Source organism: Cervus elaphus, chromosome X, assembly GCF_910594005.1.
Source record: "Cervus elaphus chromosome X, mCerEla1.1, whole genome shotgun sequence".
NCBI lineage: Eukaryota > Metazoa > Chordata > Mammalia > Artiodactyla > Cervidae > Cervus > Cervus elaphus.
In genome coordinates, this window is record NC_057848.1 from 153,844,094 (window position 1) to 153,866,733 (window position 22,640).

The following is a 22,640-nucleotide window of genomic DNA, read 5'->3' on the forward strand; positions in this document are numbered from 1 at the left end:
GTCAGTGATGCCATCCAACCATCTCATCCTCTGTCTAGACTCCTAACTTGTAAATATAACTCTTACCCACCATGTTCCATGTTCCAATTCAAGATCCACAAGTTCTGTGATGTTCCATGTAAAACCATGTTGGCTCCCGCTTTTCTCTGCTCCCTTCCCCCAGCCCAGCAGCCCCCTGAGTGCAGGCAGTCTTGCATTATCCATCAGGCTCTGGGGTGATAAACCAAGGAGACTCCCACGGGCCCTGGAAGTGGATGCTGAGCAGTTTGGACAGGAGCTTTCAAGTCTCAGGGATACAAACTGTGTTCTAGAAGAGGACAGAGGTGCAGACCCTAGCACTTTGGGCCTGTCTCTGGTGGCGAGGGGCACAGCTGGAGGAGAGCCAGAGGGAAACCCTCTTAAAAGCATGACCCAGGGCAGGTCCCCTCTTTACCAGTTCTCAGGGCAAAAACATCGCCCTTATCACACAGCTTACAATTTAAATCCTTTCACATACAACCTATCCCAATAGACTTAAACTACAAGAATGTTTTTTGTAAAGAAGAGAAATATAGACCTCAGGTGTTGGGGATGATCTACCTACTGCAACTGAGGGCTTTGACAGCTAAAGCCAAAAGGAAAAGACCTCAGTTAGATGTTCGTAAATAATGTATGCAAGTTCATTTGTTTAAGAAGACAGTGTTTTTCAACGTGTCAAATTCTAGGAACATTTTATTGTGTCAGTATTGTATAAAATTCATCAGGTGATGTATGAATTCCAAAAGTGTAATACATTATACCAAGAGGAAAGATCATTTGTCTTCCTAAGGAGGTGATAAATACGACATTACACAGTAGACTGCCTTGCTGGTATTATTAGCCATGAATTCCATTTGGAATTTACTACTCATCTCAAAGGCTTAGCATTATTTAACTGTAATAACTCTCAATCGTAACCGGTCAGACGATCGATTCAGTTTAATCACTGATGTTCCTGTAATGGTGAAATGCTGGATTATTTTTGTTTGAAGCTAGCATACCAAGTCCCGTGGTATGGTATAATTAAGAACAACTGTTTACTTTTTCTTAAATTCAACACCCCTCACCCCCACCTCAAAAGCTAGACATTAAAGTACTAAATATAATGATCTTGGTAAACCAAATTGCTAGGTTCCTGGCAGCCCTTCCCTGCTGTTTCCCTTAAACATTTCTATCTGAAATGATGATGAATAAAAAAAGAAAAAAAAAGAAACCTGGAAAATATACAGCTATCCCTTCACTGTATCGTCCACCTAACCATCAGAGTTTCCGTTCCGGTGCTAAAAAACACTCCCTCCCTCCTTCCTCTGTCCCTTTCTGACCATTTTAGATTGTTACTTGCATTGTTTCAAATGTCCAAGGTACACTCGCAAGATCCAGAGACACCAGCCCATTATTTTATGTCTGTGAGTTAGTCTCCCCAAGCAGACTGGGAGACAGTTTTGAGGGTCTTCAATCACCTTGGTTTGCTCAGTACCCCACGAGGGCCTGATCCATGGAAGTACCCTAATGTTACTGAATAAACAAACGATCACCCTGTTGCCCTCCTGAACTACATGGTATTGAGAGTTATTCTGGCATAAAAAGTTTCAGAATCAGTTCCCCACAGAAGTGAGTTAACCCAGTGCATCACCACTATAAAGTTTAGAATTTGAACATTAGAAAGTCTCGCTATAAGATCCTGGATGAGTTCATTCAAATCCCACCAGGTAGGGAATGATATACAGATAACTCTCAGAACTTAGTGGCAAAGACAGAGACTGATGCAGCATGCCCTTGTGAAATCTTTTTCAAGTGTACTTTGTTTCAATTATATTTTATAATCATCAGGAGACTAGCTTTGGCTATGCTTTAAGAACACTGCACTTAATCTAAGCTTATTTTTCAGAGGCAAAATTGAAAATACATTAGATCCTGCAAATGCTTAGAAGGGAATCATTCTGAGTGGCATTGCAGTAACTGGTCAACGCAATCTGTCAGCTGATGCCTTTCATCTCCTCTACTTTCAGCTATCCTTTTTTTTTTTTTCTTTTGGTTTGTGAGATCTTAGTTCTCCAATCAGGGATGGAGCCTGTGGCCCCTGCAGTGGAAGTGCAGAGTTCTAAGCATTGGAGCACCAGGGAATTCCCGCAGCTATCCTCTTTTAAATGTGTTTTAAAACTATCAGCAGCCTCTGATCTCTTTTGGGAATGAACAGGTTATCAAGTATGAATAAAGGCCGTAACACATTTACTAGCATTTGAATTCTTCCCAAAATGCAGCTTTTTTTGGCTGGATTTCATTATTAAGTTTGTTCTCTCCACAAACTTAATCTCAGATATAACTATTACATTTGATAAAATACTTTATTCAGAGCAACTTTGGTAATTTGTTATAATCCAGTTATTTAGCTTATAACCGGCCCCACATAACTTACCTGTTCAATTAAATATTTAACATTTAAAAATAAATTGCATAGTGGGCCATCATAAAAAAATTCATCTAGACTGTGCTCAACATATTTTTCCTTTTGGCAATATTCTAGAATGAAATACAACCCACTGGCATTCTGTGGCCATCTGTATATCTTTTTAAAGTACATTTCTGGCATAGCCCCACCAACTATCACTTTCTCAAAGTCCAAAAAAACTGTTGGACCAAGAGACAGGCTTATGAATAAATGAATAACTTAATGCATTTCAAATCATTGGGGAATGAATAGACAATTTAATCAAGGGTACTGGGACAAGTGGTGACCACAATGGAAAAAAATAGCTTCACAATTCATAGCATACCAAAAACACAAAACAAAAACAAAAAGCCCTCCTCACATCCTATGAAAAAAAGGGGGTGGTGGGGAATGCCAGATGAATGAAAGACCTAATTATGAAAAGCAAAAGTTTAAAACACTGGAAAAAATATGTACATATATGAGAAAATCAAACTACGGAAAGGTTTCTTTTTAAAAATACAATAAACAGAAACCATAAAGGAAACAGACTAACAAATTTTACTGTACTCAAATAAAAAATGTGCATCAGAAAATACCATTAATAAACAAAAAGACCAAGCATAGCCAAAGCTAGTCTCCTGATGATTATAAAATGTAATTAAAATCAAAGGGCACTTTAAAAGATTTGACAAGGGCAGACTGAGAGTAGATGCTTATAATAATATAAACAATACAGGATTATTATCTCAAAGATGTAAGCATAATACATCAATAAGAAAATAAAAACCCAATAGCCAATGGACAGAAGAGAGACATTTTTCTAAAGAGGGAACATTGGCTGGTCAATTAACTTATAAAAATGTGCCCAACCTCATTCCTAATCAGGTGAATGAAAATATAAATCACAGTAAATTACCAGTTCACACCTCCAGACTGGCAAAAACTTAAAAGTCTAATACAGCCAAGTCCTGGCAATGAAGCAACTTCAACTCCCATGCCCTGGTTGTGAGAGTGTAAACAGGGACCCCAGTTTGGAAAGCAATTTGGCAGCATATAATAAAGTTGAAGCCTGGAGAACCAAACATGGGAATGTTTTATCATCTGATTTTTTCAAAAGCAGCAGAAGCTTAATGTAGTGGGCAGTTTGGTTGTATTAGCATAAATTCTGATTTTGCAGAATTCATTTCTGAAACCTGATACTTGCTAGTAAATAATAAAAGCTAACATTTGAGCACTTAGTCTGTACCAGGCACCACTCTGAGCATGAATTCTTTCATTTGATCCTCCTAATGATCCAGAAAAAGGTTGCTGTAGACCGAAAGTTTACATGCCCCTGCCCCCCACCGAGTCCATGTTAAAATCCTAATCCCCAGTGAGATGGTATGAGGAGGTGAGGCCCTTGGGAGGTGACTAGGTTGCAAGGGTAAAGCCCCCATGAATAGGATTAGTGCCCTTATAAAACAGACTCTGGAGAGTTCCCTTAATGCATCTGCCACATGAAGGCACAGAATGAAGACAGTCAATAAAGAAGAGGGTCTTCACCAGATGCCAAACCTTCTGGCACAACATCTAGGCTTCCCAGATTCCAGCAGTGTGAAAAATACCAACAGGGCCTACGGTAGCACATGGAACTCTGCTCAATGTTATGTGGCAGCCTGAATGGGAGAGGGATTTCGGGGAGAATGGATACATATATCCATTCATCCATGTATATGTATGACAGTCCCTTTGCCGTCCACCTGAAACTATGACAACATTGTTAATCAGTTATACTCCAATACAAAATAAAAAGTTCTTTAAAAAAAAGGATTAAAGAATAAAAAATGAAAGGAAAAAAGAAGTGTGAGAAATAAATTTCTGTTGTTTATATGCCACCCAGTTTATGGTATTATCATACCAGCACAAATGGAAAAAGACAAAAGAGTCATTATTATCACTATTTTACAGATGCACAGAGGACCAAGGTCCCAGAGCCTGGACATGACAGAGCTAGGATATGAATCCAGTGGTCTGGGCCCACTTTTACATCCTGCATCCCATGACTAAATAGCATTTGCAGGAGTTGGCATGGCTTGTCCTGGATGTGATGAGTAAACTGTAACATCACTAAGCATGTGTGAAGCACTACCAACTTTATATCTGGAAAATTAGTATGGTTTCCCAAGTCAACCTTGATAATAAACTAAAATCAAGGAGAGAAGGAAGAATGCTTCTAATGTTTGACTTCCATGTTCAAGGAGCAAAGAGAGTTCAGTCTTGTGTTTTCTGGCTCCCTAATTACCAGGAGAGTATGTTCTCCAAATGGCACTTTGCCTAAGTTTCCAGAACAATGTTTGTTCCAGGAAGCCACAGACTCTGACATCTCATCCCAATGTAGGGTGTCTGGGAAATTCACAGCATTATTTTGCTTATGAGGTACCTGTTAGTGCCTTTGATTATTTGCCTCAAAGACTTTCATTATTAGACTTTGCTAATAGGACGTCATCTTTTGACTGAATAAGAAAAAAAATATGAAAACTGCCATTATTGAGACAGACCATTGACAGAATTTGAATAAATCCATACATTACATTAGATTGTAACAAGGTTAAGTTTCTTGGTTTTTATCATTGTATCCTGGTTATGAAAGTGAGTGCTCCTGAGGAAACCAGATCTGAAAGAGACACGTGCACCCCAATGTTCATCACAGCACTGTTTATAATAGCCAGGACATGGAAGCAACCTAGATGCCCATCAGCAGATGAATGGATAAGGAAGCTGTGGTACATATACACCATGGAATATTACTCAGCCGTTAAAAAGAATTCATTTGAATCAGTTCTAATGAGATGGATGAAACTGGAGCCCCTTATACAGAGTGAAGTAAGCCAGAAAGATAAAGAACATTACAGCATACTAACACATATATATGGAATTTAGAAAGATGGTAACGATAACCCTATATGCAAAACAGAAAATGAGACACAGAAGTACAGAACAGACTTTTGAACTCTGTGGGAGAAGGTGAGGGTGGGATGTTTCGAAACAACACCATGTATATTATCTATGGTGAAACAGATCACCAGCCCAGGTGGGATGCATGAGACAAGTGCTCGGGCCTGGTGCACTGGGAAGACCCAGAGGAATCGGGTGGAGAGGGAGGTGGGAGAGGGGATCGGGATGGGGAATACGTGTAACTCTATGGCTGATTCATATCAATGTATGACAAAACCCACTGAAATGTTGTGAAGTAATTAGCCTCCAACTAATAAAGAAAAGAAAAAAAAATAAAAAAATTAAAAAAAAGAAAGTGAGTGCTCTTGTTCTTAGACAATAGTTAGTGAAGTATTTAGGAGTTAAGGGACATCATGCATGCAATTTACTCTTAAATAGTTCAGAATAGAAGTTATAATAATAAAATCCTAAAAAAAGAGTTGCCACATGATCCAACAATCCCACTCAATATACTCAGACAAAACTATAATTCAAAAAGATACATGCACCCCTATTCTCATAGCAGCAGTATGTACAATAGCCAAGACATGGAAATAATCTAAATTTTCATTGACGGATAGAGAAGATATTATATATGTGTGTGTGTGTGTATACATATATATACATACATATATACATATATATATACACACACACACAATGGAATATTACTCAGCCACAAAGAATGAAATAATGCCATTTGCAGCAACATGGGTGGACCTAGAGATTATCACACTAAGTGAAACAAGTCAGAAAGAGAAAGACAAATACCATATGATATCATTTATATGTGGAATCTAAAACATGATACATGTCAGCAACTTATCTACTAAAGAAAGGCAACCACAGAATTGTGGTTGCAAAGTGGGATGGGTAGGGGAGGGAAGGAATGGGGATTTGGGATTAGCAGAGGCAAAATATTACATATAGGATGGATAAAAAACAAGGTCATACTGTATAACACAGGGAATTATACTCAATATTCTATGACAAACCATAATGGAAAAGAATATGAAAAGAATATATATAATATGTATAAATGAGTCATTTTGCTGTACAGAATTAACACAACATTGTAAATCAACTATAGTTAAAATGTTTTTTAAAAAGCAAGATGTTGGAAATAACAAATGTTGGTGAGGATGTGGAGAAAAGGGAAATGTTTTATGCTGTTGGTAGGAATGTAAATTTGTGCAACCACTGTGGAAAACAGTATGGAGGTTCCTCAAAAAACTAAAAATAGAACTACCATACGACCCAGCAATTCCACTCCTGGGTATATAAAAAAAGAACAAAAAGAACAAAAACTCTGATTCCAAAAATACACACACTCCAGTGTTCATAGTGGTATTACTTATTATTGCCAAGATATGGAAGCAACCTAAGTGTGGTGTATATGTGTGTGTGTGTGTGTGTGTGTGTTGTACAACATGAGGAATAGAGCTACCATAATAACTATAAATGGAGTATAACCTTTAAAAGTTGTGAACCACTATATTGCTCACCTGTAACATATAGGATTGTAGAGTAACTATACTTCAATTCAAAATGAAAGAAACCAAGGTGTTGGCTTTGAGAGGGAATCAGGTAGGTACTTGCTTTTTTCCTTAGGCCCATAGAATGGTGTTCTCCCTGTGTCTTCACATCATATGTGTTTCTGGGTCCAAATTTCCCCTTTTTATAAGGATACTAGTCACAGGATAAGGGCCCACCCTAGTGATCTCATCTTAACTTGGTCCTCTGCAAAGACCCTATTTCCATATAAGGTCACATTCACAGGTACTAAAGGTTAGGACTTCCATGTCTTTTGGGGAGACATGACTCAAGCCATAACACCATTCCAGGTATCTTTCTTTGGGGGCGGGGGTGGAGAATTAAGACTGGAAGGAAGGGCCTGATGGCCCTAACATCTGCATTATTTAAGGGTCAACTGTATTGTTTCACTGTCTTTTTGTAAATGTTTGGTGCTTTATAAAGCCCGTGCAGTAAATCAGCTCTATCCGTACTCATCCCTTACCTGGAACACATGTGCTTTCTTCACAGCCTTCGGTTTACACTCACTCCTTCATCCATCTACTTCCAGCAGCCCTCATAGTGCCCTGTAGCTTTGGGCTGGTGTTTTCTGCTTATTTTTCTCTGCTACCTAAGGGGCTGCCCCATGTTCTTTCCTCTATACACTGCTCTGAATATACATCCCAAACACTGCCTTCTAGGAGTCCCTCCACGGAAGGCTGTTCAAGTACAACGTCAAAACTGAATCGTGTAACCTTTCATCCTTCCCCATATTCTCCATTCTATTTTCAACAAACTTGCAAAAGACCCAAGTGCGAATTAAAATTTGTTCTGGTTTTACTCTCCACAGAAATAGTAAGCCCAAGAAATCAGAGCACAATCTAGGCTTCAGTAAGTAGCATGTTTAGTTGAATAGAAAGTATAATCCCTTATCTTTGTGTTTTGAACCTTCTAGCTGTCAGGACAATGTCTGCACGCTGAACAGGGTCTCCACATCTCTTCAAAACTGCGGGGAGCCCAGGTTGGCGTGGGGGGGGGGTGGAAACTGCAGGGAGAACTTGAAAATATCTGCACTGGTCATTGCTTCAAACTCCACTAATTGGCCTCCATCCACTGCCAGTTTTGTAACTTTTCAAATGCTGGGGGCATAAATGCCCTTTGCGGAATACTGGGAAGTTAAACTTGAGCCCTAGATTAATGCTTTATCCAACTGCCTTTTTAACACAGCCCATGAGAACATTCCTAACCCTTGGAAATCAAACAGGAATTCATCTTAGCAATTACCATGGCAACATCTATTGCTTTGGAGGCCACGTGTAACAATGTTGATACAAAATATTTCAATTCAGCAGTGGTTTATGCATTCTGTGAGTTTTTCTGCAAGGACACTCACCTTGCTGATTTACCACTTCCCAGCTCTCGACATCAGTATCACTCAGTGTGGTCCACAGATTGGCAGCATCAGCTGATTAGATTGTGAGAAATGCAGGCTCCCAGGCCCTGCCCCAGACTTCCAGAACTAAACTGTATTTTAAAGAGATCCCTGGGTACTTATCCACACTCAAGTTTGCTAAGCAGTGCCCTCGTTTTTCTATCCCTATTTCTAAATGGCAGGGTGGGCTTGCCCAGGGACTCAGAGGAAAAGAATCTGCCTGCAATGCAGGAGCCACAGGAGACACAGGTTTGATCCCTGGGTCAGGAAGATCCCCTGGAGGAAGGCATGGCAACCGACTCCCGTATTCTTGCCTGGAGAAGTCCATGGACAGAGGAACCTGGTGGGCTACAGTCCATAGGGTCACAAAGAGGGACACGACTGAAACGACTTAGGACGCACACATGCAAATAGCAGGCAGCTACAGTTCCAGCTGAACTTGTTAAAGTCCTCAACCAGTTTTCTCATGAAACGAACTAACTAGAGCCTGTTTTTTTTTTTTTTTTTTGTCTGACCATGTGGCATGAGGGATCTAGATCCCTGATCAGTGACTGAACACGTGCGTGCCCCCTGCAGTGGCAGCAGAGAGTCCTAAGGGAAGTCCCTGAATAGCTTTTTCTGATGTGACCCTATTTCCAAATTTTTAAAAAATCAGACTTTTTGCCTTAAGTAAAAAGAAGGCTTCAGACCCACTCTCAATCTCTATTCCTGTTTCTGCCACATACATGGATAAAGAAAAAAAAAATACTTCACGCCCTCCAGACCCTTCATGTCTTAGCAGAAGCTCAGGAACAAACATCTAACAACAAAGAAACAGTGGGTGGGGTCTTTGAAGCAAGATCTCTGCCAGGGACCTTTTGTCTGTAAGCCAGCTGGAGCCACAAGGACCCGAGCGCAGACAGGGAGCCCACCGCAGCAGACCTCCCAGCCAGAGCTCCACTCCCCCTCCAGCCTCCTGCAGGAGGGAGCCCTGGCAGGTACAGTTACATCTTTCTGTAGCCGTCAGACAGCCTGAAAGACCTAATATAGCCACTAGCACTTCTGCTGCCTCACGAACATCACATTTTACTGTCTTCTGTGCTAGATCTTAACAGCCTGCTTTACTTGGGTGCTATGCAGGGCCCTTGAGACTCAGTCCTCTTAGGTTTCTGGTACTGTGTCCAGAAATCTTGCTGTCATGTCCTTCAAGCAGACAGGAGACCAACTGTATCGAAATTTTCCTTTTTTTTTTTTTTAACATAGATTTAACATAATGTTTTACTTGGAAATCATTTCAAACCATAGAGGAAAGTTGCAAAAAAAAAAAACTTGTCAATTTAATACTGGCATAACAATACTTGATCAAAAGTACCATTCTTATACCAATTTGCCAATTGATGCAATAACATTCTCTACATGATTTTTCCTCCAATACAGGATCCAGTGTCAGGTCAAATACTGCATTCAGTTGCCTTGTCTCTTTAGCCTCCTTTAATCTGGAAACCTTTTCACAGCCTTTTTGCTCTTTTGACATTGATACTTTTAAAGGATACAGACCTTCTGACAAGAGAACATTTCTCATTTGGGAGCTAATGTTTCATTATGATTAGATTCAGAAGCATTAGAAGCATTCTTACCTAATACTGCATAGGTATTAGCCTTCTCACTTGCCCCTTGTTAATTTTGATCACCTCGTCAGAGGGTCCAGTGTCTCTACTGAAAAGTTTCCTCTGGCCACGTGTAGTAAGCTGAGAAATGACTGCCTATGGACGTCAACATCCTAATCCAAGAAACTTAGATGTTACCTTATATCGCAAAAGGGACTTCACAGCTGTGGTTGAGCTTGAATTGGGGAAGAGAATCATAGATCATCCAATGGAATCCCAATAGGGCTTTATTATGGGGATGCAACCGGCCAGGAGTCAGAGAAGGTAACATGACGACGGAAGCAGAGAGATTTGAGGACACTATACCTCTGACTTTGACACCGAAGGGCGCAGAAGCCAAAGAGTGTAGGTGCCCTCTAGAAACTAGCAAAGACAGGAAACATTCTCCCCTGGAGCCTCCCAAGGAAACCAAGTCCTACCAGTGCCCAGATCTGAGCCCAGTAAGACTCCTTGCACACTTGTGATCTGATACATTTGTTAGTTTAAGGAACTAAATTCAGGGTAATTTGTTCAGGGGGTAACAGGACACTGATCCACAACTCATAAACAGTCTGGGGGAGACAGAGCCACATAAATCTGCTCCTTGTCAAAATCTGCCGCCAGACTTTACATCGGGGTATGGTTCTTGCCTAGCCTGGTCATCACTGTGATGATTACAAAACGCTCTTTTCAATTCCAGCATTCCCTCTCCCTTAACTAGCTGACTCCCAGCTTTCTATGCTAAGTGCCTCATCTGTTAGTATATTTGTGACCTCCACTTACTTGAATATTTATTTTCCATATACCCTTCATGACTTTCAGTTTTTTCTGACGGTTTATAATTTATCGTTCTGCTTAATTATTTTAGGGCACAAACCCTTCTGGATTTATCCAGTGGGAGCCAAAGTTCAGGTTCAAACTACACATAAGCAGCCAGGATCAGAGTCTAGTGGTCTGGCTGACTGCGGCCCTGGAACCCAGGCCACAGCCCCCTATAAGCTGACCCGGACCAAAGTGGAAGGCTGGAGTAAGAATTCCACCTGCTGGGTAGGGAGTCACCAAGGGTAGAGATGTTCAAGAGGGACAGAGTTGACAGTGGAGGACAGACAGGAAATAAAGAGACTCACAGCAAAGCCTGACATCCAAACGGCCGCAGGTCCTATGCAGTGTTCTGGTTTTCGGGTCTGAGTGCTCTATGCCTTTCCAAGTCCTGTTTGTCTTCAGTCTGTGGGAGCGCCAAGAAGGAACCCCGAAGACACAAGCCCTGGTGAAAGGACCCTTCACCCACACAGCACCTGCACCCACGCTGAGACTACACCCTGCCGGAGCAGACTGGCCATGGCTCCTGCTACGCATGAAGGTGCCGAGCGTTCTCCCTCTATCATCACGGCTGCTCTTCCTGAACACGCCCACCTGTGTAACTTCTTCACACGGCTTCTTCTGTGCTCCCCTGGGAAAATGCACTTCCAAGAGCTCCCTTCACAGTGCACTGTAACCACATGCACGAAGCATTAGACAAGCTGAGCAAGAGGTACCGGGTGACGGCCTTGGGAGCTTATACTGTAGCCATCTGTCACCTGGACTTGGGCTGAAGGCCTCGCATCCCCTGTCCCCACTGCATTTCAGTTCCACGCCTCCAGCTCTCACCTGACGGAGTCAGAAACCACTGCTCAGCTGTGTTCTTTCCCAGCGGGACTCACTGACCCTTCAGAGGTTAAACATTTAAATATATGTGGACAATAGATAAGGGATGAAGACTTAAATAAGACTGAGCAGAAAAAGTAGAAATACCGAGTGTGAAGGGACCATGCAGGGGACGCAGGATATGTTGACAGAAGCTCCCCTTAACGCTGGGAGGAAGGACAAAGGGGTAATTTCCTGCATCAAATTGAACTCAGACATCTGAAAGCAGGCAAAGGCGGACATGTCTAGAAAATAGAGCACATGGAATATCATCCCAGGAGCATTTCCATCCCTCTGCAGTGAACTCGGAGCTGTCAGAATCCCTTACTGAGAACCTGAGTTACCAGGTAATCATCAACCAGTATGTAAGACTATTTTAGCCCTAAAACAAGAAAAAAAAAGTCAGTCGTGTCTGACTCTTTGCGACCCCATGGACTATATAGTCCATGGAATTCTTCAGGCCAGAGTACTGAAGTGGGTAGCCTTTCCCTTCTCCAGGGGATCTTCCCAACCCAGGGACTGAACCCAGGTCTCCCACATTGTAGGCAGATTCTTTACCAGCTGAGCCACATGGGAAGCCCAAAACAAGAAAAGGATTTCCTCATAGGCAGAGCCAGGAATGATCTCTCACAAGTCCATTGTCAAAGCCCACATCTACAGACAACAGCCCCTTGCCCATCTTTACAATCTTGGGCCTCCATCTCTAGGCTGTGAGGTGGGGCAACCCCCCAGGCCTCCCTCTGGATATTGGAGGGCTCCTTTCCAAACAGGAGACCCCATTACTCATTTATTGTTACGTTCCCTGCTCCCCAATACATCATCTGAAAGGAATCACTTGTCGAAATGACCACCACGTGACTGGTTGTTCCCTAGGGATGTGCTCTACACTAACAAACTGGCCAGGGCATCGCTGGGACCCCCAGATCCAGGAGATAAGCTTCCCTGTCCAGTCACATTTATCATCTTATTTCCCAGGGAGACCCCATCAAGAGTACTCAAATAGCTTTCCAAGAGCACTGGGCTATTTCTTGCCCATGTTCTATTTCTCATTTTTTAAATAACGAGTAAAGCAGAAATCAATGGAATGATTGCCCTGGGTAATTGAGATTGTAAATGGTTCTAGCTGAGGACAACTGATCTGCCACTGCTGATCTGAGGTTGGGACAGCAGGGTGAAGGGACCCAGCTACCTTTCCCCACCGCCTAAACACAGTCAAACAGTAGAAGCCAAAACTATGGGTCAGGGGTTCTTAACCTGGCATTTATGGATGGAATTCTTTGCGGCTCTAAACTTGGTGAGAAAACCTATCTCTATTTTCACTAACCTCCTACTGAATTTGAGCATTTCCTTTAAGCATGAGCACAGGTGACAATCCATGTTAGCACTGACAGTACCTATGACTTTGTCAACAAGTCAGATGCGTTCTTTGCACATTTCAGTTGCCACAGATCTTCTATTTATGCTCATTATGCTTCAAAATGACAATATGTGACCCACAACTAGATCCAGCTTTCTAACACGTCATTAAAGCAGAAATATGAAATCAGACGTCTTTGAAAAACATTGTAACCTATTTCCTTGTAATCATATCTCCTTGATGTATTAGAAAACTTGCTTCTGAGGAGGGGTTCACATGTTCACCATGCTGCCTGAGGAATCCACGGTACCGGGAAGGTTAAGGACCCCTAATATGAGCCTTGCAACAGCAGATTCAGAACACTGGAACCTAAATTCAGATTGTTACTGGACACGAGACCCCTAGGCATATTTCAAATTTTGACTGCTGGCCTACTCAGTGATATTCACAATTCACAAAGCTCACAAAGCTATTTTTAAGACTGAGCAAGAGAATGTAAAGGAAAGTTGTGTACTGACCCAAAGCACAGCACCGTAAAAGATGGTAATTCAGCAACGGGGTGATGTAGGAGGTGAAGTAAAAACAAAAAAAAAGGAGGTGGTGAAGTGTTATCTCAAAGCCATGTAGCAGCTTGACTCAAATAATGCTGCGCACCTGGCCTCAAGAACAGCACTACTCACAGTGCTAGTCCAAGACTGGGGAAGGACCGGGCCTGCCGTGGGGACCAACATGCTGCTTCGGTCACTGAGGTGGTCTTGCTGGGAATGAAAGAACTTCAGCTGAAGCAAACGAAACAATGTGCATAGAATATAATGGCCTGCTGAAGGACCACACCAATTAATACTGCTCTAGAGTCTTGGGCACAGAGCAATGATACATCACACACACACACACACACACACACACACACCCTTACCCTACACACACACACACACACACCCTTATCCTACACACACACACACCCCTCACCCTATCCCAGGAGTCATGAGAACAATGAAATTGATCAATTTATGGAGACAAATGCAAACTCTTATGGCAGCAATAGTTAAGCAAGAAGGCGTCTATTCGACTGCAGAGGAAGAGCAGCACACTTTTCTTCTGCACAGTAGGAACAGTGTCAACCCGGCCTCCCTCTAGCCCAGTAGGATCACCATTAATCAGGTTTTTAAAACAGCCAATCACACGGTCAGAAGGCAGCATTTCTTCTTTTAATAAGCAAATTCTTGGTTAACTGCTGATGTGCTGAATAGAATTTAAACTACAGCCACACTTGGCTTTCATTAAAAAGCAGCTATGTATTACAGTATATTCTATTTTAGATGATAAAGGAGACCACAACAGTAAGTAACACTACAGCCATTAGAGTAATGCAGCAATGCTGAGATTTTACATTTCCTTAAAATGCAGCAGAACTGAAGGTCGTTGATAGTTATCAAGAGTTCAGTTTGCATACGTTTAGCAGTTACAAAGATGTTCAAAAAACACTAGACATCCTTTCCCTACTAGAAAGAAATGATTGTGCTCAGAATTCATGATTATCACCTAGAACAAAAATTTTCTTTCCATTTCCTTCTTCTTCCTATACCATACCCCTTAGTCTCTCCTGAACACATGTTCCATGGTCTGTCCCAACCCGATGCATCTCGTTCCTAACTCTCAGCTCTTGGCAGGACCTGCTACATCAGCAGATTTAGCTTCAGCCTCAAGCTAGACTTCAAGTATAAAGTTATATCACATATTATAACACCATATCCAGACAGCAGATACACTTGCTTTCATTTTTCAAATGGAAAGAAGAAAAACACCCCAAAACCTCCACTTCTGTTTACCCACTCTGTGTTCTAACAGTACCATATTTTTTAATCTTACACAGTATACAGAGACTTTGAAAGACTGAGGAAGTTGGTGGTGGGGAGGCAAGGCGGTGAGTAGGGTTCCTAGTGTCTATCAATGCCATTGTTAACCTCTATGCACAAGAAAAATATGTGCTGAAAGCCAATCTAGCTACCACATGAGTCTGCTTTTGTTCATTATTTTTTCTCTCATGCCAATCCCACAGAAGAGAGTAAGTGGGCATATATTCATTTTGAAAGATTATATGTTTCATACCATGAACCTATCTCAGAAGAATATTATGGGCTGACACGAATTTTACCTTAGAACAGACAGTGGGTATTTTAATGGTTTTCTTCCTACAAATTCATCGTAAATGAACTCATTTCATCGATAAAACATAAACCTTTTTAAAAACAACAAGATAACCCAGTGATGTCTAACAGTCTGAGTCAATATAAACTTACCTTTGATGTGAATTGTGACCCACACATACACTACCCAGCTGTTACATGCACTTCCTTAGGCGAGTTGAAGTTGCTCCTGTGGCTGTGGGCCTCTGCATAAACTATCCCCTATCTGTGCATCTAAAAAACTCAGACAAGTTCACAGCAGCCATCCACAGTGATCTTTATTTTCACATCTAATATACCGTTAAAGAGTTGGAAGAGAAACTCTTATTAAGAGAAATAAGCTTTTGACTTTCAACTTGACAGTAAGGCCAGATCTTTTCCCATCCTCCAGGTCAATTTTATAATGAAGAAGTGGTGAATGTAATAGGCTGTGTATCATTTACCACGGTGGTAAATGAAGTCATTACTACTGTTCAACAAAGGCCCTAAGGCCATCCTATTATAAAGAGATAAATGGCACGAACTGATAGGACGGAACCAAAAAAAGACCAAGGAGACACCTTTGTTCTGTAAGATCAGAAGTGAGCAAGAGAGGACCTGGCTGAAATAAAACGACAGACACATGCGATTTCTCATTTGTAATTTTAATCGAAGCGTTGCTATTCATTTTTAAAGTCTTTCCTCATAAGCACCAAATTTTAATATCTATATCAATTTGGGGGGAAAGAAACTCCATGAAGAACTCCCCTCCAGAAGAAAACAATGATGTGCACTCCTCCAAACAACCAAATTCAAAGTCTACCAAAATGAAAACAAAACAAAACAAAACAAAAAAAAAAGCCCACACAGAAAAACAGAAACAAAAACAAAAATCACATTCTAGGGGTTCAGTGCATTTAGCAGCCTTCACTGTGCTGTCTAATCATCCTAGTTCATCAAAATATACATTTTTTCCATTTGATTTTTTAAATTAAAAAAATAATTAAAAAGAGGAAACGTGAAGGAATTCACAATCAATTGCCTGACTTGTTTCGATTTCACGCACAGCATAGAAAGGTCAGGAAGGCTATTCGCAGCACACGTGACTCGGGGACACTGGTTTTCAAGGTTTAGCTTTCTTCCAAACAGTGTAAAATACCCACCTGGAGAAGGAGTCAAGGAATAAGAGTAGGTAATTGAAGGCATCACTTAAAATTTGTTTACTGGCCTACAGATTGGAAGACGGATGCGCACATCACAGCTTACAGCACTGTGGTAATGAGAGCGAAGGCCTCTGAGACACGGTCACTTCACAGCCTGGATGCCCACCATCTGTGACGTTAGGGCGAGGCTGGGGAGGAGCTTAGCAGAGAAAAGGTTAAAGGGACACAAATATTCTCTCAGGGAACACTTGTGCTTCCAAAGACTCTAAAATGTTTTAGGGAATGAATATGAGAAGGAAGGGTGGGAAGGAGAGAGAAAGATCAGAGGGAGTTGGTGGGGGAGCGGGTGGTGGAGGTGGGAGGAGAGGGACCGAGGAAGAGAAGGAAAAAAGGTGAAGGATGAGGGACCAGAGAGGAGCCAGAGGGTGGAAACCTTTTCTCCAGATGTCATCAACTGCTTTCAAAAGTCTTTGAGCATGTAGACAAAGATCTGACTGTCATGGAATGCTCTGGAGAGCAACCCTGATGAAGGGGCCAGGCAGGGAGAGGAAGCTTTGGACTGCAGAACACTGTCCGGTTTTTAGGAGGAAGAAATGCACTCTGAAAGTCCAATGACAATGCTCTCCTTTGCCTTTTCTCTGGGTTCTTCTCTTATTTCTCTGGACCAACTTTACTAAGTGGAACTAAATGGAGAATACCAACATTGACTTTGTGATGCCTGGCATTATTTTTAGCTCTATCTCTACTGCAAAGCGGCATCAAGCCAAGTGTAGAAACTAATATTAAAGCAGAATAATATAAGTGTAAAAGGACAATGAGCTTCTTCAGCCAGCCTGCTCCAGCTAGGGTGGCTTTCTGAAGCTCTCAAGTGCACACCAATCCCCTGGCGGGCTGGTTGAGACAAGTCACGTGGCCCCAGCCTCCAGTGTTTCTGATTGGACAGCAGGCTGGGGTGGGGCTTAAGAATGAGCCTGTTTAACTAGCTCCCAGGTGATGTCACAGGTCTGGTGGTCCTGTGAGAACAGTGGTGCCATATCATCCGAACCACCTGGGAGGCTGTCAGGCCACACCCCAGCACCTGAGGCTGGGACCCAGGAATCTGTATTGTTTTCAAGCTCCCAGGGGATTACAACGTATAGCCAAGTTTGAAAACCAGGGCCTTCTGTATACTACAGAACTAATTCTGTTTCTTGAAACTGGTAAATGGGCATGGTATTTACATGGGGGTTCTGACTGGGCAACACAATGATGTGGTCAAAGGATATAATTCCAAGTACGAAGGGACACAGACGATCTCCTTCGAGAATTCCACAGGACAATACAGGCGCCCCAGCTGTTCTTCATAGAGTGACAGGGCTTCTGTCAGATTGACACAGTTCCCCTAAATCAAAGAGAGAAAAGCAAACAACAGGAATCTTAAGTCCTAGGAGGGTCCCACTCATTGGAAGGTTTCTAATAAATGAGAACAATTCTAGCTTTAGATAAAAGTTCATCTCTGAAAATGAGATAAGGTTTCTGTACTTTCACAAATTGCATTGCATTCTATTTATAGATCCATTAGCTCATTATCCTTCTACTTCATTTACCAAGCCATTTCAAATTATTCGAGGATGAAGCAACAGAAAGCAGTGAGACCAATTTCTCATTAGTGACACAGTCATTGTATCAACACCATGCAATTAGCGAAGATTCATACACATAACCCATTCAAAATTAGTTTTCCCTAAAGTCACTACAGTATTGAGGATGAAGTATCAGAAACATAATGCTCTTGATTTCCAGAATGGCTTAAACTACAACCCTCTTAAGAGTCTAAGATGTTAACACAGAACTATTTCACACCCTTGTGCATTATCCAACAAAAGTCAATTCCATATACATACACTAAAGGTATTCCCTAGTTTACTCTTTATCAAACATTTTGTCTTGACTTCATTGTTCTAATTTTTCTCCGTTTATTGCCATTTCTTTTTTGTCTCCCCAGCTGGTAGGAGTGGTCAATGAAATATAGTATAAATCTGCTGGAAAAGATTTTTTTTGAAATGTATTCTTTTTCTTAATTATTGAAGTATAGTTGGTTTACAACATTGTGTTAGTTTCAGCGTACACCAAAGTGATTCAGCTACATAGATATACACCTACATATACACATCTTTTCAGATCATTTTCCATTGTAGGTTATTAAAAGATATTGAATATAGTTCCTTCTGCTATATAGGAGGTCCTTGTTGTTTATCTATTTTATGTACAGTAGTTTGTATCTATCAATCCCAACCTTCTCATTTCTCCCTCTGGTCCCCTTTCACCTTTGGTAACTATACGTTTGTTTTCTGTGTCTGTGAGTCTGTTTCTTACAGATTCATTTGTACTATTTTTTAGATTCCACATATAAGTGATATTTGACTGTAGACAAATCAAGGATAAACACAATGACCTTGCTCCTTCAACTTTCTTCCAGCCTGTGACTTAGATGTGATATGTGGAGCTGCAGCAGCCACTCTATGACTATTAAAAAAAATGGTGAAGAGAATCAGAATTGCTGGTGGCCAAGACCCAGGAGAGCTGGTGAATGGATACAGAATCTGCCTAATTCTAGAGCTGCAATTCTCAATTTTTAATGTGTATATGAATCACATGGGGTCTTGTTATATTATAGATTTTCATTAAGTAGGTCTGGGGTAGGGTTTATCATTTGAGCACAATTTTCCCCCAATTTTCTCATAATGGATTTAGAAAACAAGATGAGCATTTAATATCAACTATTTCCTTTTAACCTCTGAAGTTCTAAACATTTGGAACGACTAGAGTATACGTGCTGATAACATTTCTTCATAAGAACTTCTTTATCAATTTGCCTCAAAACAGCCAAGATGAAAATTATTCACAAATAAAGCATCCTGTGATACAAGCATTCCTAAGGATGGCATTTCAAAATCAAAAAAACCAGCCAGCTACGGGGAAGTGGGTAGACAGGACTATTCTGAGAGCTGGCCTGAGCAGTTTTAACTGAGCACATTCGATCAGCATGTCGTCATACTTCAGTGCCAACCTGTTTAGTAACCCATCATCTAGGGTCCTGCAGTGGGAATTGGCCCAAGTGCCTTTGACCAGCATATAATTTGGTTTCAACAGTAAGTTCACCATGAGAGTATATAAACACCACATGTGTAATTTAAGATTCACAAATAGAAAACACTCCCAGTTGTTTTTAGAACACCTCACTACTACGGAAGCTATAGAATGGAAATGCCACCAAGGTTCACAGTTTAAGCTTTTCCTTGCCATCTTAAAAATGACACCATACTCTCTCTTTATAGACGGAATACAGGAAGACCTCCTTACAAAGACTGTAGTAAGTAAACAGAACAGTTTCAATTTATTCTTCCCCCAAATTGTCAAAAAGCAGTTTAAAAAAGAAAAATCCCCACAAATAGATGCCTACCCAAAAAAAGTACCATGATACATTTCACCTTTCTGTGTATTTAAACTACACTGTTCTTTTCTTAAGACATATAGGAGATACATAACAACAATCCAATAGCAAAAAATTCATAACCTATTAAGGAGGAGAGGAAGAGAATAATGTGGCAAGGCAGGGGCACACCTGGGAGGTAAACCACAATATAGCATCTTCCATTCTACAAGGTTCTTGTTGCCCCATGTTAGCTCTGGGTGACACCTGCTTTTTTACCTTATAGATTTTAATATTGTTTGTATCTTTTTTCCCAGAAAAGTCCTTTATTCCTATTAGAAATACTTTGAGATACAGAAATACTTGGGGATATGTGGAAGTATAGAACATAAAAGGGAACAAAACCAGTAACACTGAAACAACGCCTTCCCACTCTCCTACTTCCCAACACACTGGAAGCTGGAGTGATCAGAACAATGGCTGGGGGTGGGGTGAGGCGTCTACATTGAAGGTGAGTTGTTTTCACAGCTCTGCAGCCTCCTGGTGCTGTGCAAGAACTTGCAGGGCAGAATCCGGACAACATCATTCTGTTTATAGCTTTCTATGCAGACTGCACAATGATCGAAGTGTGGGTCTGTTTCCTTATCACCCTTTTTCACTGTTCTGGTTGTCAATTTGCTGATGGCTTTCTTGGCTGCATCTCCGAGAGGACGTTTCTGCTGCTGCTGCTAAGTCACTTCAGTCATGTCATACTCTGTGCGACCCCATAGACGGCAGCCCACCAGGCTCCCCTATCCCTGGGATTCTCCAGGCAATAATACTGGAGTGGGTTGCCATTTCCTTCTCCATGTTTGTATCTTTCAAAGAGTTTATGTCATATCTGTAATATAAAAAAGTCTGGAAGACTATTTACTTAATGACACCATTTTTAACTCTTCTAAAACAAGCAAAAATAACATGATGATTTAGGAAATCACACATATGTGAAATACCTCAAAAACAGAGGGGAAAAAAACTCTGAGTTGCTTCCAGAAGGTGGGAGGGGTTGATGGAGAAATGTAGATGTGTCAAGTTGTACTGGTAACATCCAGGTCTGTGGGAGGTAGGGGGGAGGGGGGTTCATATCTTTGTATCGTAACTAACATGAATGTCACACACACATTTGTACTTCCAAATAACTAAAGCTTTTTTAATGGGGAGTGGAGGGGCGGAAGTCACGTCCCAGGATCTGCCTCTTAGTTCCACAAAAGCAACTCTCTGCCCCCTGGCCCACCAGACGTGGCTCCATGGATCAGCACATTCCAGGAGGACTTCCCCAGCTTTGTGGCCCACAGACAAGGCTGTCTTCAAGAAGCCACAGTGAAATTAGTGACATCATAAAATCTCCATGGTGATGCAAGCAATTTTAGGCAGGGACGTTTAGTTTTTGTCAGTTACCAAGTTAACAAGCCAAACACCATTTTTGTCCCGTCTTTAACCCTTCCTCTGTTTCTAAGCTACAGGCTAAGGGAAGGGAGATGTGAGTGTATTAAGGGCATTTCCTGAGCATACCACGTGCTACATGAGGGAAGTGTTCCACCGTGGCAATACCATCGGTGCGTCCTCAGTCAGAGCATGCTGTGGCTCTTGACCCGACTACTGCTTCTTCACAGGCCTATGCCCCTGTGGTCCATATGACATGTTGAACCACCCGACATACTATGGGATTCCCAGGTATCATAAAATGAAATCGCCTTGAGTTTCCAAGTGCACTGAATGCAGGGGTGGGAAGCACGTCCTGACACATCTTTTGGATAACTCTTAGAAACCAGCACAGCCTTGAGTATTTAAGGTGGTTTTTAGTAAAAGTTGGTTGGCAAAGACCAGGTGATCAAAGCCTGGGTCTTTAGTGTTAACAAATGTGTGATGACAATTTGTCAAACAAGTGCTTCTATTAGTTGTCCACACTGAGAAAGCAGTCTACCAGGCAAATATTTGCAACAAAAGACACGTCACACTTTCTTCCTAAGAGCACCTGTTGTCTACTGCAAACTGACTGGTTTGCATTAGATCCAAATTGTTCTCAGTCTCTTTTGAGTAAAGATGCCAGAGCCTCACTTTCTTTCCCAACTTAAGCCCCATGGGATTTCTATTTGCAGAAACATAAAAAGAATCCAGTTCTATCAATATATGCTCTGCTTGAGAAATATTCACTTATGAAAACCCAACTCATTGAATTTGGGTTGCTTTTACAGGAATTAGGCCACTTGGTTTGAGCAGGTTTCATTGTAGAGTTCCTGTAAAGCAGGGGTGAGCAAATTTCTGCAAAGGGCCAGAGAGAAAATATTTTAGGCTTTGCAGATCATATAGTCTTCGCCACAACTGCTCCAAGCTGTTGCTGCAGTGCAAAAGCAGCTGCAGACACTGTGTAATGAATGGGCGTGGCTGTGTGTCAAGAAAACTGCAAACAACAAGCAAGGGGTGAGAAACGGCCCGTGGTTTATGGACCCCTGGCTTTTAAAAAGTCAATATTAGAATGTGTTTTTAAAAATCATTCCTAAGCATCAGGGGTTAAAAAAAAATTAAAAGTCCACTTGTAGACACTTGTCTGTTCCCCTTGAAGCTTGCCGACACTTTCAGCAAGTATGAGATGATCAAGGATTAATTGCCACCTGTAGGGGTGTTCTGTGCAGGGGGAAGAGGAAGAAAACAGGATCGGCTGGAAATAAATTCAAGGAGTTGTCGATTTGTTTTCAGCATTATGAATCTCAGACCTCATAAACTACCCAGGGCTTACTTTAAAAAAGCCTCCTCAGAAGAATAAAATCAGGAATTTTCCCATAGTTCTTGTTTTTTTTTTAAATACACTTGGGCTTCCCTGGTGGCTCAG

General features: G+C 41.4%; 1 protein-coding gene across 1 annotated transcript in view; it reads right to left on the reverse strand.

The window, feature by feature from the left end:
* Positions 1–15,845: 15,845 nt before the first annotated feature.
* SMS (spermine synthase) overlaps positions 15,846–22,640 on the reverse strand; it is a 50,137-nt gene continuing 43,342 nt past the window's right edge. The window contains exons 10-11 of the mRNA XM_043896307.1: positions 17,625–17,740; positions 15,846–16,359 (exon numbers count right to left, since the gene is read on the reverse strand). Of these exons, the coding sequence (XP_043752242.1) occupies positions 16,320–16,359; positions 17,625–17,740 (156 nt within the window). The 3' untranslated portion in view covers positions 15,846–16,319. The remainder of the gene's footprint in view (positions 16,360–17,624; positions 17,741–22,640) is intronic.